The sequence below is a fragment of the Mus musculus genome, chromosome 9 (genome assembly GCF_000001635.26).
Source record: "Mus musculus strain C57BL/6J chromosome 9, GRCm38.p6 C57BL/6J".
In the NCBI taxonomy this organism is placed as follows: Eukaryota; Metazoa; Chordata; class Mammalia; order Rodentia; family Muridae; genus Mus; species Mus musculus.
This window is the reverse complement of record NC_000075.6, coordinates 100,738,846-100,757,864: the sequence shown is the minus strand read 5'-3', so window position 1 is coordinate 100,757,864 and position 19,019 is coordinate 100,738,846. Positions and strand designations below refer to the sequence as shown.

The 19,019-nt window shown below is 35.5% G+C and overlaps 1 protein-coding gene across 9 annotated transcripts in view; it reads right to left on the bottom strand.

The window, feature by feature from the left end:
- Stag1 (stromal antigen 1) overlaps positions 1 to 19,019 on the bottom strand; it is a 360,836-nt gene that overhangs the window by 200,680 nt on the left and 141,137 nt on the right. For 8 of the 9 annotated variants that reach the window (XM_006510924.3, XM_006510923.3, NM_001357265.1 and 5 more), the window contains one exon: positions 79 to 175. The exons of the other annotated variant lie outside the window; for it this stretch is intronic. In XM_006510924.3, coding sequence (XP_006510987.1) covers positions 79 to 175 — 97 coding nt within the window. The remainder of the gene's footprint in view (positions 1 to 78; positions 176 to 19,019) is intronic. 9 annotated transcript variants of the gene reach the window in all.

The window sequence follows — 19,019 nt, the reverse complement described above, 5'->3', positions numbered from 1 at the left end:
CCTATGACTAGTGGCACATGATGTTACACTGCTGAACTGACAGGTTCAATAAACAGCATTTATTTTACAACTGTGTACCTCGACATCCTGAACACTGGATAAAAAAGTTGATTAAATCCAGAAGTGCGATGTCCCTGTCTTGTTTATATAATTCAATCCAGTCATCCACCACGGACTATAGAAAAAAAAAACACAAAAATAATTTTAGAAAATTTAACATCACACTAAACAGATCTTTAAAAAAGTTTGTGTGTATGTGAAATTAATTAAATAAGACAATCACTTACCTGAAACTATTGTTCTGTTGTCAAATAAAAGCAGACTTCTCTATTTATAAAGCTAATAAGAGTTTCATTACTAGATTTCAATAGAGCAAAAGGCATAGCTAGCCTTAAAATCCCACAAAGATTACTATTAAAAAAAAACTGTTAAGCTTATCTGATAAAATTAAAATTCACTTATACACAGATAAGAAATTTCTGAGTCAGCAAACTTAATCCACTAGTAGTGTACACAAAAAAATGCACACCAACTATAACAAACATCATTTTTGAGTAATGCAACAATGGTTCAGTGTTTGTAAATCAAATAATTGAATCAAAATTTTAAGAAAATTGCCATACTACTAGATCTCAAAACATATCTAATAAAAATGACACCAATATATAAAAAAAATTTTTCTATACAACTGACCTTGTATGAGTCCTTCTTTAATAAACACAAAAATTACATGGTCTTTCTGTTAAAATACTTCAAATAACCAGAGCAAGGCAACCATTCCACATAGCCATTATGTCTGTGTTAAATGCAAACATCAGTGGCACACTGGCAAACAACAGTGGCAAGGAAGAACACCAAATTTAACGTTCTTCAGGTGTCCCTTCCTATAACTTGCTCATGTTTAAAATTCTGTTGAGTAATATTAATTAACTAAACTCTGAATCACCAAAAAGGGAGGGAACTAGAGAGGACAAGGAGGGAGGAAAGGAGAGGAAAACAGTAAGAGAATGATTTGAAGGGAAGATGATGAGGATCAGGTACAGTGGGGTCATAAAGAATGACGACACATTAAAAAAGAAAGTGCCAAAAAGACACCCATCTTCATGTGTAATACATCTGAAAATAAAAAATTCATTACAAAAAGAGGATCAAACTCTACTAAAGTGATTCAATAAAACACAATGACAGGGTAACTGAAAATTCATGTACAAAGTAACTTAATAAAATTAGCAATTTAGGAAACTAATGGGTGACTAAAAAGCCCTGAATTGTGTTTCAATATTTAATATTAGAATATGTTTTCCTGATATTTGAAGAAAATTGACATCCTAATGGCCATCTAATTAAAACTGCTGGGATTTTAGAGTGGAAAGAGTTGTATTGTTACAATGAAAATGCATAAAATCAATCCTTTAAAATTTCTACACCAAAATATATTTATATTCAGTGAAATACATAAAATTTAATTACATATTGATAAAATGTTATGAACCCACAGAATTCCAGAATTAAAATAACTTCTCAATCTCCCTTCCTATATGTAATCCTCTCCAGTCCCAAAGTAAACTAATATGGTGATGTTTATAATCAAAAATTAATTTGAGGTGAGTAAATTTTAAAATTCATATATGTATCACCCTTCAAGAAAAACTGTAGTATGCACACATTAATGTTGTTTCAATAAGGAGTATTACAAGCAAAAGTGATTCTTACGAACATAACTGTATTATATACCTTTTCATGTTCAGATATTTTATTCATGTTTTGATACATTCATATGCAACAATTTAAAAGACAGGCCATGAATTTGGTGGGGGACAGTATGCATGGGAAATTTCAGTTAGAGGGATGAAAGGAAAGGGAAAAGCAACATAATTACATTTTAATTACAATTCTATTATAATCTATCTCTAAGACTGAAAATCTCCCTGTAAGATTTTACAAAAGGAGAGAAATGATTCCTTCTTTGAATCTACTTTATTCATCTTATTCACAGGTTATAAATTATACATATGTTCTTTCATTTAAACTTTTTTACTTCATGTTTCAAAAACTTATAAAATTTTCAAAGAATTTCCAATGGCAGCAGCATGACCCAACATTAGTCAGATAGAATAAATCATTTCAAAAGAAGGACATTGTTCAGATTCAAGTGGACACCATTCCAAAAAAAAAAAACAAAAAGTTACAGATGGCGACATGTGTAATATTTCTGATAAGTGTGAAGTTGCCTTACATGAGAGATGCCTTCTAAAGGTTATTCTAGAATTAGATGAATATATATATTTAAGATATAAAATATCAAATCTACAGTTTTAAAAGTATAGGATAATGTATTGGAGAAACTTATGTTACATACTTCTATTTTCTAAAATGGAGCGTATCTTTGAGACAACAGCAAAATAATTTACTAAATACAGATAAAAATTCCTTCAGTTAGTGAAAGGAATTTATAAATGAATGGACCTTTACACCAACATTCAACACTTGAATTAAAACATTACAGTAAGCAGCTGGGCTCCTCTCTATAGGGTGAAATAAAATGAGTAAAAATGTGGCATTCTGAAAATAAGCACTGTCAAAGTAGCCAAGCTACAGTCTTTTCTCCAAATAATTCACCACAACCCATTTGCACACAGCCGGCACTCAGCCTGCCACCATATTCAGTCTTAAAGATATCAACACTATGAAATCTGTATACACAAGAAACAAGTACTGTTAGGCTTATACATGAGCCACTTATTCTCTGGAAAACAACTAGATTAAGAAAAAACTCTCAGCTGGGGGGGGTGGGGGGGATGGCACACGCCTTTAATCCCAGTGCTTGTTAGGCAGAGGCAGGCGGATTTCTGAATTCGAAGCCAGCCTGGTCTACAGAGGGAGTGCCAGGACAGCTCGGGCTACACAGAGAAACCCTGTCTTGAAAAAAAACAAAAAAAAAAAAGGAAGGAAGGAAGGAAGGAAGGAAGGAAGGAAGGAAGGAAGGAAGGAAAAAAAAAAGAAAAAATTCTCACCAATTTTTGCTTTCTTGTACTGTATTCCTGCACCAATACTCAAAAAACAAAAACAAAACCACCATGACCGCTAATTGCCCATAGTCCCCTGACATCATTTTCTAGAAGTGAGCTCACCTTTCCATCTGGAGGAGCCTTGCAGGACACCAAGAGCATCCTGCTTCCACACAGAGGCCTGCAGGGCACCAAGACTAGCCAGCCCTAAACCCTGCCCCACCAATCCCTTCCCAGTCAGGTCCACCTAGTGCACAACCCACTGAGGAGAGTTGGGTGATCCTCTGATCTCCACAGTTATCACCCTGAACAAAACTCAGGTCCAAGCAGATCAAAGACCTCCACATAAAACAAGACACACTAAATCTAACAGAAGAGAAAGTGCAAGAGTACAGGAGACAATTTCCTGAACAGAACACCAATCGGTCAGGCACTAACATCAGCAATGAATGAATGGGTCCTCATGAAACTAAAAAGCTTTTGTAAGCCAAAAGACACTGTAATTAGGACAAAACAACAGCCTACATATTAGAAAAAGATCTTTACCAATACTACATATGACAGAAGGCTAATATCCAAAATATATAGAAAACTCAAGAAGTTAGACGACAACAACAAATTAAATGACCCAATCAAAAAAGAGGCACAGATCTAAACAAGAGAATTCTCAACAGAGGAATCACAAATGGCTCAAGAAACACTTAAAGAAATGTTCAACATCCTTATTCATGAGAGAAGTGCAAATAAAAACAACTATTAGAATCCACCTTACTCCCATCAAAATGACAAATCTCAAAAGCCAGGAGACAGCAGATGCTGGGGAGGATCTGGAACTAAGGGAACAGTCTTCCATTGCTGGTGGGAATGCAACTTGAACACCAATATGGAAATTTAGTGGTTTCTTAGAAAACTGGCAACAGTTCTACCTCAAGACCTAGCTATTCCACTCCTGGGCATATACCCAAAAGATGTTTCACCACCTCACAAGAACACTTGCTCAACTATGTTCATAGCAGCTTTATTCATAATAGGCAGACAATGGAAAAAAAATTGATGTCCCTCAACTGAAGAAAGGATAAAGAAAAGTGTGGTTCATTTACACAGTGGAATACTACTCAGCCATTAAGAACACAAGACATAATGAATTTTGCAGGCAAATGGATGGAACTTGAGAATAGAGAATATCATCCTGAGTGAGGACATGCATGAAACTTACTCATTCATAAGTGGATATTAGCTGTAAAGTACAGGATAACTATGCTATAATTAACAGACCCAAAGAAGCCAAGTATCAAGGAGGGCCCAAGGGAGGTTGGTTATACCTCTCTCAGAAGGGAAAATAAAATAGATATTGGAGGTGAATGGAGGGACAGAACTGAGGGGAGGCCCTAGAGAGTCTATGCAGGCAACTCTAGCCTAGACCCCTGGCAGTGGGGGGATATGAATCCTGAAGTGGCCATTTCCAGTAGCCAAACAGGACTCCCAGGGAAGGTATAAGGAAAGAAACCCATCCACAAAACCTTTGATACAAAAGGTGTCCTACTTATACGATGTACAGGGACAAAGACAGTGCAGAGATGGAGGAAATGACCAACCAATGACTGCCTCAAATTGAGACCCATCCTGCAGGTAAGAGACAATCCTAGACACCATTAATGATACTGGGGCCTCGTATAACTGTCCTCTAAGAGACTGTACCCAGCGGCCAATGAAAAAGATGCAGAGATCCACAGCCAAAATTTAAATGGAGCTCAGGGAGTCTTAAGGAAAAGTTGGGGGAAGGATCGTGGGAACCAAAGAGGACAGGGACTCAATGGAAAGACCAACAAAGTCAACTAACCTGGACTCTCAAAGACTGAAACACCAGCCACAGAGCAAGCAAGCATGCATGGGCTGGACCTAGGCCCCCTGCACATATGTAACAGATGAGCAGCTTAGTCAGGAGTGGGGCCTGTTCCTCAGTCTGTTGCCTGCCTGTCTGTGGATTCCATTCCCCTAAATGGACTGCCTTGTCTGGACTCAGTGGGAGAGGATGCACCTGGTCCTGCAGAGACTTGGTGTGTGTGTGTAGGGGGCGGGGGCGGGGGGGTGGGGGGAGGAGCGCTGATACCTGAAAGGGTGCTCCCCGTTCTCAAAGGAGGAGATGGTAGAATGGGAAAAGGATCTGTGTGAGGGAGAATTGGGAGGAGAGAGGAAACTGATATTAGAATGTTAAGTGAATAAATAAATTAATGATAAAAGAAAACATGCCTATCTTTTATGACAATCATGATGGTGTCTATCTGTAATTCAACCACTGGTGAGGCTGAGGCAAGAGAACTAAAATTTCAAGGACAACCTGGGCTAGAAAAGAAGTTCTAGGCCAGCTTGACTTCTATTTCAAATTTTTTCATCTTCTATAAAAGTCTGTAAATTTCAGTTCAACCTTCCTATTACTTCACTTTGAGCCCAATAGCTGATATGATTATTGGTATTTTGTGATTAACAAGAACATTGACAAGAATTTACAAAATAAACCAACTACAAAATGCACACAAGAAAGGCATTTGAGTCAGTAAAAACAGGCTGTAATAAAAGCATAAAAACAAAAGGTATGCTGTGAAAAATTGACCAGAAGAAATTTGATATGTCTATATTAATATCGGACAGGACAGAAATGAAGACATTACCAAACAGAGATTTCAAGAGTGCATTCAATAGAAAACTGTAACACTCCTAAACTTTTATATACCAAATAACAAGAGTCTCAAAATAGATAAAAACAAAAGTTGATTTAGAAAGAAATAAGGAAAATCACAATGGGCTGTGGTTACTTTAATACATGTCTTTTTCCAACTGATAAAAGCAAAATACTTTTTAAAAAGCATTAAATACAAAGAACAGAAAAATAACATTACCAATAAATATGACCTTGTTGATATGCATGAATCATAAAACTGAGTAGTACAGAATATAAACAGAATACAAAAAAACACCATAAACTTTATATTTTTATTTCTAAGATAGAAAAAAAACACTCACAATTCTGATTACACCTTCCAAAATTTATGTACATAAAATTATAGACACACAATTATTCTAGAACCTAAACTGAAGGTCTACTTATGAAAAAGAAAATCATTTCTAAATTTTCATAGGAAAGTCACATTTGGAAATGGCACATACTATTTCAGCTAAGACTTAGGAAATATGTGTTCAGTATTTATATCTGGATTCAACAAGAAGCCAAGAAATATCTTTCTGCCAAGAGAATCCTTGAATTTTCTTATATGAAATAAAATTTTAAAAAAAAATGAAATTCTTAGTACGTTGATATTTGTTTCGACCCTTCTACCTACAGATATTACATTTACTTTTCCTGTCAATGAAAACAGTTAGGTACTGTATCAGAGTTTACTCCATTTAAATGACTATAAAGAAGTATTTTACTAAATTATAATTTTTTAGTTCATATAATAAAATGTAGCTAGGATTACTAGTACTAATAATAAAAATGTTAGTTTTTTTTCCTCAGCAAGTACAGCTATGTAATTCTATTCTTAAAGAAAATTTACATGCAGAGACATATACAGGAAGACATAAAAAGTTCAAAGAATAACACTCAGGATTTTATGATCCTAATCATTCCAAGTACTTTTACTCTAAGACTGTAAAACAAAAACAACAACAATAAAGGGGCACCTGTAACATGTATTATAGTTGAGAAAATGACATTTTTCTATAATCAACTTACTAGAGGGCAGAATAAAAATCAATATTATCAGTTTTCCCTAAGGAATCTGAAGTGATGAAAAAAATGTAAAATGTGAGAGAAAAAACAAAGCCAAAGTCATAAGGAGAATGTATGTGGAGAACAATCTAACTAGCATTTAAATATTAAATCTTCCCTTTAAGATACCTATTAGTATAAAGATCAACCCAACCCACCCATCTGTGCAGTACACACTGAGACATTACTGTTGAAACTCCATCAGTATATATTTTCCTGTAAACTATTTGATAGAGCTAAGAAGATAAAGGTAGACAACGTTAATATTCTGTAGCTTCCGGGTAGACTCATGTGGTTAGAAATAAGACAAGCTACATGACCAAAACATCATCATCTATAGCTTGTGAACTCAAGATGCTAATCTAAGCCAGTGTGGCACCTCATTCTTCTAATCCTAGTGTCTGAGAGACTAAGGCAGTAGAAATGCTGTGCATTTTATGAAATCCTAGAATACACAGTAAGCTCCCAAAAGGAAAGGGTAAAGGAAGGAACAATGAACCCTAATCTGGAATGTGGGGGAGGGCACTTGCATCCTACGAAGCCAGTAAATAGTTTGTAAATAATACATTTCTCTACAGTTTTTAGTAGTATCACACATCTTCTGTAAACTCTCATATTGTAGTACAGTAGTATCATATGTATACTATGTAATACTTAATAATGTAATTATAGACAGAACTTTATGTGGTTATTTATTTTTAGGTTTAAGATAATACAATCTTGATAGTCAAAGCCTGAAGTTGTATTTATTAGTCTTGACTGGGTTTTTGTTATTTGTTTCTTGAACGACACTCTTCAAGAGCTTGTCTTTGCTTTTGCACTGTCTATTAGTGATGCATTCACTAACATAGAGAAATTCACTAGTGCTATTCCCTGCCAAATACCAGGAATTTACTTGGTTGCTCCAGTGCTTCAGCCTAAGACTAAAAGCTGTCCTTTTCATAGAGCACTCACAATACAAGCCACGTATAATGCAAGCCTCATGCAAAGTTTTGCTTTGGCCAAGACAATACAGTGAACTCTTGCTATCCAGTGGACCACAATGCTACCTTTTCCAATAAAATCAAAATGCTGTCCTGGGGAAGAGAAATTGCCCTCCTATGTTTGGCTTCCTAGGAGAATGGTCCTTCAAGCCTTGGGTATGCTTCAGGGTAATTTTCCAATCATAACTTAGTGATAATTTTAATAATTTTTTATCAACTCAAAGACTAGTTCCTGGATCTTTATTAAATTAAATCAGGCTGTCCGATGAGCACCTTGTCCAAAAACTAAGAAATGGATAAGTTTAGATTTGCATGTACAAATGAATAGATAATGAAAATGTAGTGTACTGTAATGGTTAATATCGTCCTTTAGAGGAACAGTCAATATAGTCTTAACCACTGAGTTATCTCTTTAGGCCCAGTTCTACTCTTTTTAGATCTCTAACTAATAAATAAATAAATATATACACACTGAAACTTTAATCAGTTGTGAAGAAAAATGAAAGTCTAAAGATTGCAGTAGATGGTAGTAAATGTAGAGAATCATGGTTCCTCAAGGACTGAGAATTCGTAACATTAAGTTACTTGCTCTAAACAGGACATTTATACCACCTTTCTAAGGCTCAGGTAACATCATGGGGAACTGAGCAATAACAGTGTAAAGATAGGAAAGCTAAAAAACATCTAAAAACATTCTATCTTCTGGGCAACTTCAAAGAACCTAGCATTGCCTGTGATAAGCCTGTAAAAGACCAAGTCTGTCAGCAGTCATGGAACAAAGAGGGGCTCAGAGGGCAAATGACTACTAAGCGATTCTAGAGGAAGGCCCGTTGTGGCCTTCTGCTGCACACCAACTGGTAAGCCCATCAGCCCCCAAAAGACAGTTCCAAAACAAGGTTCACAGCCCTTGTTAAAAATCAAAAAGGCATAATATAAGCATATATGAAGGTAAGAAATAGGGCTTATAGGGAGGGAGGAGACAAAAATTTGGGGGTTTGGGCAGTGAGAGCAATCCAGCTTGTTTGTTTGTACTTAGTTGTTAAAAAACAAATTTAATTAATAACATAAATTCAGAATGATAATCCTATTAGGTAACAAGTAAAGCTGCCTTCTAGCCTATCAGTCTCTGGGCTTCAAATAACTGTTCTTCGTATTAACTTACGTCATTGTTTGCTGGAATATGAAAAATGTGTATTTGCTTTTGTTAATCCCTTCAAATTGAAGGATACTAGAGTGGCTATCAAGAGATAGTAATAGGCAAACTCTACAATGCCTAAAAAATGAAAAGATTTCAGGTAAGTATTGCAATAGGACATTATGTGACACACACACACAACCCACCACCACCACCACTGCCGCCGCCCCACCCCCACACGATTGGCCATAACCAACTTGCTTTGATGAAATAATATGACAAAAAAGCAATCTGACTAGGAAAGGGTTTATTTGGCTTACACTTCCACATTGTAGTCCATCACTGAAGGAAGTCAAGATAGAAACTCAAACAGGGCAGGGACCTGGAGGCAGGAGTTGATCCAGAGACCCAGGAGAGGTGCTGCTTACTGCCTTGTTCATCATGTCATGCTCAGACTGCTTTGTTATAGAACCAAAGACCACCAGCCCAGGGGAGGCACCACCAACAGCGGTCCCCTCACATTATTGACCACTAAATAAGAAAAAGCCCTACAGGCTTACTTAACAACCCAGGCTTATGGAAGGATTTTCATAGATGACTCTAGCTTGTGTCGTGTTGACATAAACCTGGTCAGGACACAGACTGATACCAATGTGGCCAATTGTGATGACCTCTATCTTTTGTTTCATTACAAAAGCAGCTCCATATCATGAATCTTTCACAACTGCTACTTCCCAACATGTATCTGACACATGCATGACACATGGAGGAAAGATTTCAGGTAAGTATTGCAATCCTATCATGAAGAAAAAGCACTCCTGGAATCCATGCCCTCTTAATTTCTTAATAAGCCTCTCCTCCATTAAAATTCACTGATAAAAGTGAGCTTTCCAAGGTAAATTTCACACTTTATGTAACTCATTCTTTAATTAATAAACCCCACACCAACATCTCACACACACTTGCTCAACTCTGTTCATAGACGCTTTATTTGTAATAGCCAGAAATTGGAAAAAACCTGGCTGTTCCTTACCTGAACGATGGAAAAAGACAATGTGTTACATCTACACAATGGAACACTATTCAGCTATTAAAGTGTACACATCATGAATTCTGCACACAAATGGATGGAACTTAAGGATATCATCCTGAGTGATGTAACCCAGTCCCCAAAAAACATGCATGGTATGTACTCACTTATAAAGGGGTATTAACCATAAAACACAGGTACCATGTAACACAGACCCAAAGAAGCTAAACAAGAAGGAAGGTCCAAGCAAGGATGCTTGAATCTCACTTAGAGGGGGAGGGAGAGAACTGAGAAGGAGAGGGCACAGGAAGGGGGCCTTTGGATCAGGTGTGGAAGGACAGGAGAGATGGCTATATGGCCATGAAAATAAATGGAACTCTGCAACTGATGGGGGTAAGGAGGTATGGGGCATCTCCAGGACAAGACAGAGACCTGAGATAAGGTAGGCACCCAAGAACCAATGAAGCTGTGACACATTAGGAATGTGAAACCTGAAAAGGTCACCTCCTGTTGCCAGGCAAGAACTACAGTGGAGCGACAGACACCAACTGACCCACAAAACCTGACCCAAAATTTATCCTGTCTACAAGAAAAGCAGGCATGGGGAATGAAGCAGACTGAGGGGATGGCCAACCAATAACCAGCCCAACTTGAGACCTATCCCATGGGCAAGTACCATTCTCTGACACTATTAATGATACTCTGTTATGCTGACAGACAGGAGTATGTTGTCCCCTGAGAGGCTACAACCAGCATCTGACTTAGACAGATACAGACACCCACAGCCAAACAGTGGATGAAGCTTGGAGACTCTTATGGAAGAATAAGAGGAAGGATTGTGGGCCCTGAAGGGGATAGGAACTCCACAGGAAGACCAACAGAATCAACTAACCTAGACCATTGGGGCTCTGAGTCTGAACCACCAACCAAAGAACATACACAGGCTGGACCCAAACAGATGTCTTCATGTGGGTCCCAAACAACTGGAACAGGAACTATCCCAAAAGCTGTTCTCTGTACATGGGATATGTTCTAGTAGCTGGGCTGACTTGTCTGGCCTCAGTGGAAGAGGAAGTGCCTATCCTCTCAGAGACTTGAAGTACCAAGGTAAGAGGGTGGGGGGTAAAGGGGAGTGCTCATGGAAGGGGAGGAGGAAGAGGGAAGGACTGGGGAAGGGAGTGACCAGGAAGGGGGCAGTGATGGGGATGCAAAGTGAATAAGTAAAAAATCAAAATTAAATAAATAAACACTGTTCCTTATAAAAACTGTAGAAATAGATTTTAACAATATTTCACCAGAAAGTAGAAATACTTTCCTACTAGGCAAACTCATTACTACTGGTATACTCACTAGAGATATGGAATGAACATATTAGTTTGTGTGGAGATGGTTATAAAGTTAATAGCTATGATGTCAGAGGTTCTTTGATATTGATATGAAATACAGTGATTTAAGAGTTAAGAATTTTTATTTCTTCTATCATATGAGAAATACATACCCACACTACTACTCCACTATGCTCCAAAACTGCTGGAACCCTTGGAAGCTATATTAATAAAGTGAGTAGACATGCATATCTTTACAGAATTCAGGGAATATCCTGTTCTGTAAGCCAAGTATATGTGTAAAAGTCAGGATCATTAAGAAGAATTCCCAGTATTCAATGTAGATAATGACATCTCAAGGTAACACAGACTACGGAGCCATGCTTCACCTTCAAAGACAACGTGGGCAAATTATGTGTGAATTGCAGCTTGGACATTGTGACTATTGAAGTATCTCAACCTGAAGAGAAGCTCAGCTGTAGGTATTAACAAATACCACTCAGAACAAAATACATGGTCACCCTACTAATGTACTATTTCATTTATTCAATAGCTTAAACTCTAGCCTGATAGATAAAACTTGATTTAAGGAGACAGAGACAAAAGTTATGCTTTCTCATAGTTTTCAGATCCAGACTAATTTACAAATACAACTTTGAATGAAGAGAAGAACAAATCCCTAAAGAAGGATAAACTATTCACTATAAACTATTTCCAAGTTCATACCGTGAATCTCCTTCTAGGAGTGTTGTATGTTCTTAAAAAGAATTATCTACATTTTCCTATAGTGACAGACATTGTCTGAAGATTCTTAGTGACCATGTTATCCAATTAGGAGCATGCAGTGGTGAGGTAATAGATATACATTATTACTGCTGTTCATGAGAATACATTCATATTCTAGACCAAAGATGCTAACCACATGTCATCTATAAATAATTTCTAAAATTACTGCAAACTAGATTAAAACATTGTATACTACCTACAAATCCTCAAAGGAGTTCTTGGCATCAATTATAACTTACTATTGCTTTCTTCTTGTTGAATAGTAAGTTGTCATTTTCTAACTGTATGCTGTAAAGCTCCAAGAGGAAAATTAAAGAATTCTATTAATTCTAAGGTTACAAATGAAATCTTCAGTGACCCTAACAAGCCTTTTAAAACTACCCAAAGGTCAACTCTCATCCCTCTATGTCCCTCCTGCCCTCCAACCCCACTGTTGTCTGCCTGTCTGTCTGTCTGCCTGTCTCTGTCTCTTGCTTAAAATCAGTTTCCAATTTTTCAACACTATTTCCATTTATGTTCATGTTTTCCAGAATTTAATATTGACTTCAGGTTAAGGAATCCTGTACTAGATTCAAATAATTTTACTAGCAGGAGAGAATTCTCTTTGTAATCCTAGATCAAAGGATTAAGGCTAAAGCACAGCAAACAGTAAGAAATCATCTCAAAATATATTCAGCTTATTTTAGCAGCTTAGAAATAAACTTTTTCACAAGGAGTTTTGCTTTATTATGTTCAAAGCTAAAGTATGAAATGAGAACATATTCAATCTAAGTTAAATAGTCTTTTTTTTGAAAGAAATCTCATTATATGTGGGCATGAACTTATTTCTATGACATTTATTTGTTTATGTATTCATTTATTTAGATTTTTGAGGCAGAATGTGTATTATTTCTGTATCCCAGTCTTTCCTTGAATGTAAAATTTTCATGTCTCTATCACCGATCTGCTGCTGGAATAGACAGCATATGCTACAATACCTCATTTAGTGTGACAGTTACTACTACTAAGATCCTTCCTGAAAAATATATAAGAGCACTTTAGACAGAAGCAAAAATACTTATTATATTCTTCCTTTAAAGTAAAACCAGTACATGCCATGGCATATATTTAAATATCTACAAATAATATGAATGTTTATATGTACATAAAAAGGTGAATTTCTCCTAAAACATATTTAATGGCATAAAAAGCAGTATATATATAAACAATCACTCATTATTACATATACATATATGACTATTAGTTTCAGGCAATAACAGTTACTTCTTTCCTTAGTCTACTCAAGACCATCAGCATACAAAGTGATACAAAATGACTTAAGGAAGCCAAGCATTGGTGGGAGGCAGAGGCAGGAAGACTTCTAAGTTCCAGGCCAGCCTGGTCTACAGAGTGAGTTTCAGGACAGCCAGGGCTATACAGAGAAACCCTGTCTCCAAACCTCTCCCCACACCCCCCAAAAAAATGACTTAAGGGAAAAAATGGAGAATATTATCAAAATCCACCAGTTATTTTAAGATTTGAAATCAGCAAGACTATAAAATGTTTTATAATAGCAATGTGTTCAGTAAAAGTTGAAATAAGAAAGAAAAATAAAACAACCCTGGTACCTTTTGGATGTCATTCAACAACGTGGTGAGAAAAGTTACTATTTACATACTGAACAAAGAAAGAGCCTTCAACATTCTAAGAAAATTCTCTACCACCAAGCTACACCTCTGGTTTTAGAAAATTGTTAATTTGAGGTAATAACCCTTCATAACTCCAATTTAAGTAACTTAAACATAACCTACTTTTAACCTACAACTAATAAGCTTTTGTAATATGTTTTAGAGAAGTTAGAAACAAAACCATTGGTGTATACCTTCTCTGTGGTTACTTTAAAAGTAACTATAGTATGGCAAATGTGCATTCTCTTTTAAACCAAAATTTTTGAATGATTGAACTAAAGAGTCCAACTGTTGAACTCTGGAGGTACAAAAAAATAATAGGAGTGGTTTACAGAAAATTGTCTAAAGTGATCAAAAAACACATAACAAGCAAGTTAAAAAAAAAAAACTCAGCTTACATGTTTTAAAATTATACATATTTGAATTGACATAAAAGTTAAAATGTCCACACTTTTTATCCAAGCACTCAGGAGGCAGAGGCAGTCAGATCTCTGAAAGTTTGAAACCAGCATGTTCTACACTGTGAGTTTCAGTACAGCCAGGATGATAGAGAGAGACATCTCAAAAATAACCAGAAAGAAAAAAATAATAACCAGAAAATTAAAATGTCCAAGTAAAAGTGTCATACACAAATTCTCCAGCACTATACTAAGGAAAATTTCTCTTCTTTAGTGAACAACTAAGTCAAACAGCTAGGATCACTAAGATATTTTACCTCTCAAAGCCAACTCACTGCTGAGTGAAATGGTGACATTTTTCTTTCCTTCCTTACATGCCCTACTATAATTTGTAGCTAGTAGCGACTAGGTTATGAGCATAGAATGTTTTAACTGTTGTAATATTGATGGATCTTTAGAAAACTGCTTTCTAAAATACTTTAGTATTTTTCATTTTGTACTACTAAAGGTCAACCAATGGACTTTTAGTACAGCCATTCAATTGTTGAGAGCTAATTTTAGCTTTTTGGCTTTCTGTTAGGAACAAGGAATAACCATATCAACTAAAACTCTATGAAACTTTCATTACTTCCCCATAAGATCTATCAAAAAGTTGTTAGTGTCTGACTCCAATCTCTCTATACCCATGAATCATCATCTAAATTGCTCCAAGAAAGAAACAGACAAGACTGTAAATATAATCAAGCAACCTGTGCTAGTAACTATTCCTATTGCTACACAAAAGACCATGGGCTTCCTATTTAATTTTTGGGGAGAGTGGACTCATGTGAGGTCAAAAGCCAAATTGCAGGATTCAACTGTGTCTGTCCCCTTACCATGTGGATTCTGGAAGCTGAATTCAATTCAATAGGCTTTGTAGCTAGGAGCTTGCACAAGTTGAGCCACCTCACTAGCCAAAACTTTTTAATGTTAATTTTCTATACAAGAACCCTGATTTTCTCAGTTCTAACACTATAGAAAACTTTCCCTTTAATTTTTAATACAGACATGTGTATCCTCTGTGACTATGGCTACATCTACACCTTCTTTTCAACTATTGCAGCTTTTCTCTTTTATTATTTTCATATTTTGTTTGGCTTTCCATTATTGTTGGTTTAAGACATTGGTTAGGGATTTCATTGGCAATTAATAAGCAGTAATGATAATATATATATAACCTGACTACTTGGTAAATTACAGTACAAGAGTGTCTAATATTAATTCATCCTTGCATTTCTGAAATAAATTTGCTGTATCTTATTATTATCTATTTTCCTTCTCTGGGCTACATTCTAAGTGAATGTCTATGTTCCCAGTAATTTTTTTGAACAATATATTTCAACAATTTATTTTTGCTGTTTAAGTCTGGCTTTCTTTCTTAATCTGTTTTATTTATTCCCTATTTTAATTAATTACATGACTATTTGTTCATTTGTTTATTTTTGGTCTGAGTATATAATTTTTTATAAAAACTGTATGAATAATAAGTATAACAGGAACACTGAAAAATAGCATGAAGACACATGATATTTGAATTATTTTTCTCATTGTGGTGACAAGATTACTAAAGGAAATTTTGTAAAAGATGAAAATTTTATTTTAGCTTTCAGTCTCAGAGGATTGCAGCTTTATTAGTGAGAAAGACACAGAAGTCATGGTAGTAGGAGCCAGCAGCAGAGACATGTTCACGTGGTGGGGAATCAAAAGGGACAAATGTAACCTGGAACTAGAAGACACAAACATTTAAAGTCCCACCAAGTAGCTACTAACTTTGGCAAGGCAGGGCTTACACGCTAAGGGTGTAACGCCCAAAACATTACCATGAGCTACAAGAAGCAGCTCTGAAACATGAGACTCTGAAGGACATATCAGATTAAACCTATACTATAGGATCATTATAAGCCTACACTTGTCTAGTACAGCTTCAACTTCAACTGTAGGCAAGGTCAGTCAGGACCTGACTTTTGAAACAAACCTGTATATTCTCATTTCTTAGGAAGTAATTTAAGATCTTTTAACCCACAAATGTCAAGTTCTTGAATACCATTAATTTCTTCTTTACTATAACCCAAATTCTATTCATGTGTAGTATTCTTCTATACAAAATACATAAACATTTCATTTGTTTCCAAATTCACTGACATCTATTCTCTCAGTCCACCATGTATGTTAGATTGCTCTAACTTTATGTTCCTTCAGCCTCAGTCTTTGGTTTCAGGAGTACAAGACCATGCATAGCTTTTATACTCTCTATAGGACAGTTTATCATGATGTTATGTTTGAAGTGGATAGGCAATAAATAATGAAATTACCAAGTTACTGTTAATCAAAGGTCCTTATTAATCATTTAAGCATGATGCTCTTGAATAAGGACAAACAGAAGAAAATTTGTTACAAAACAATCCCACATTTACATTTTAGATATATAATAAAATGATCAAATGTACTACCTTTAGGAGATAATACTGTATGCAAACAAAATTAAAAGCATATGGAATAAATCATGGTTAGAAATGAGCAAAAAACAAATAAATTTGAAAAACCAGAAGTCAAATGCATAATAATAATGCCACCAATGGGTTGCAGGATTAAAAACAAGATGACCACAGCTTATACATTAATCTCAACATACCAAGTAAAGAAAAATGTAAGTGCTAAATTATTTTAAAAGTTTTAAAAGTAGAGAATAAAAGTTGAAAAGAAAGCAACAAAATATACTTGAAATATTACGTTAAAATCAAATTCTGATGGTTACAATGTCTGTACTGGCTAGTTTTGTGTCAACTTGACACAGGTTGGAGTTATCACAGAGAAAGGAGCTTCAGGTGAGGAAATGCCTCCATGAGATCCAGCTGTAAGGCACTTTCTCAATTAGTGATCAAGGGGGAAGGGCCCCATGTGGGTGGTACCATCCCTGGGCTGGTAGTCTTGGTTCTATAAGAGAGCAGGCTGAGCAAGCCAGGGGAAGCAAGCCAGTAAGTAACATCCCTCCATGTCCTCTGCATCAGCTCCTGCTTCCTGCCCTGCTTGAGTGCCAGTCCTACATCCTTTGGTGATCAACAGCAATGTGAAAAGTGTGAAAAGTGTAAGCTGAATAAACCCTTTCCTCCCCAACTGCTTCTTGGTCTTGATTTTTGTGCAAGAATAGAAACCCTGACTAAGACAAATGTTCTAATAATCCATATTCAGAAAATGTGGTAGAAAGTGATTTGAGAACAGTATGTAAAATATTACCTTGTTTAAGAATTTGTTTAAAATAAAATAGAGAGAATTTTGCTGATACATTACTTTGTGACTGGGAAGATGGGCCATTTGATAAAATAGCTGCTATCTGTATAAAGAACCAGGATCCAACCCCTGGGCCCACAGTAAAACATGATGATAGGACTAGAAAGATGGCTTAGTAGTGAAGAGTGCTTGCTGCTGGGTTCCCAGAAACCACGTCAGTTGGATTACAACATCCGCTTCAAGTGATCTTATGCTTTTTTCTGTATTCTCAGACATCGGACCTCACATGTGCATACTCCACTACCACCACATGTACATATACACAAAATTAAGGAAAATAAACTTTAAAAGAAGTATGCATACTGCCACAACGAGCCAGTTTGGTTTAAAAAAAAAAAAAAAAAGCTTTGTTAACATTAATTTTAATGTCCAATTATAATGAATTCTAAAATATTTATAATATATAAATTTTTACATAAAAATGCAGAATTCTGAGAATACTAAATTTACGTAAAATTCATATTTTTACATAATTCTTCCCTAATTCCTATATTTGTCTTTTGAGTCAAAACTGAGAAAACTATACCTAAAAAAACTCAGTGTTTCAGTAGCCTATTAATATTTTTCTCTCAAAGTCTGATAAATATATGGTTAAATTTTATGGCCAAGACACTTGGTTTTAAAATATACTAATATAATGTACAGATAATCTTTTACTGTTCAGAACTGGAAATCTAATAGTTGTTGTACAACTTAGAATTTTACCAGTATAATCCACATTGTTGGTGGTCACACAAATTCAAAGACCAATGTACACATCAATATTCAAAAAAGACAATGTAAATTAAATTTCTTTAAGGGCTTTTTTAAAAAAAGACAAACTAATGACAAACTATGTTGATCTTGAATGTTAAATCTGTTTTATTAAATATTGACATGCTTTTCAGACTTAAATTGAAATGTAATTTTAAAATTAGCAAATGAGAAAAATAAACAGATTAGCTTATTATTAAAAACTGGTTATTAAGAAAATACAAATTAAAGTAATAATTGATTTTGAAATATAAAACACCAATACAAAGAAACTGAAACTGAGACTGCTTTTTATAAGTTCATTTGTTTTTCAAGACAGTATTTCTTTAGGTAGCTTCAGCTGTACTAGAACTAGCTCTATATACCAGGCTGGCCAACAAATTCATAAGAGATCTGTCTACCTCCTGAATGCTGAGATTAAAGGCGTAGGCCACCACTGCCCAGTTACACTCCCTGTTTTTTATTACTGGGTTATTTATATGTTCTTCTAGAAGAAGTGCACTATGTAGCACAGGCTATCCCCAAGCTCATGAGCCTCCCGCCTAGCCACTAGAATGCAGAATTTTAAACTCGTATCCACACTCAGCATATTCAACTCAAACACCGTCAGGTTATATGTGCATTTTATTACTTCCTCCATGTCTTGAAAGGGTAGAAGTTGAATTTATTGGAGAGAAATATGATACTTCTGTATTATATTAAGAAAATAGCCCTGAAGCAAACAATTCCACCTATGGCATTTTTAAATGGATGTACAAAGACTAACATGAATAGTAGTATATTTTAATAATAAAAAATAATATACCATCATTTTAAAGGAGTGAAAAAGTAACTCTAG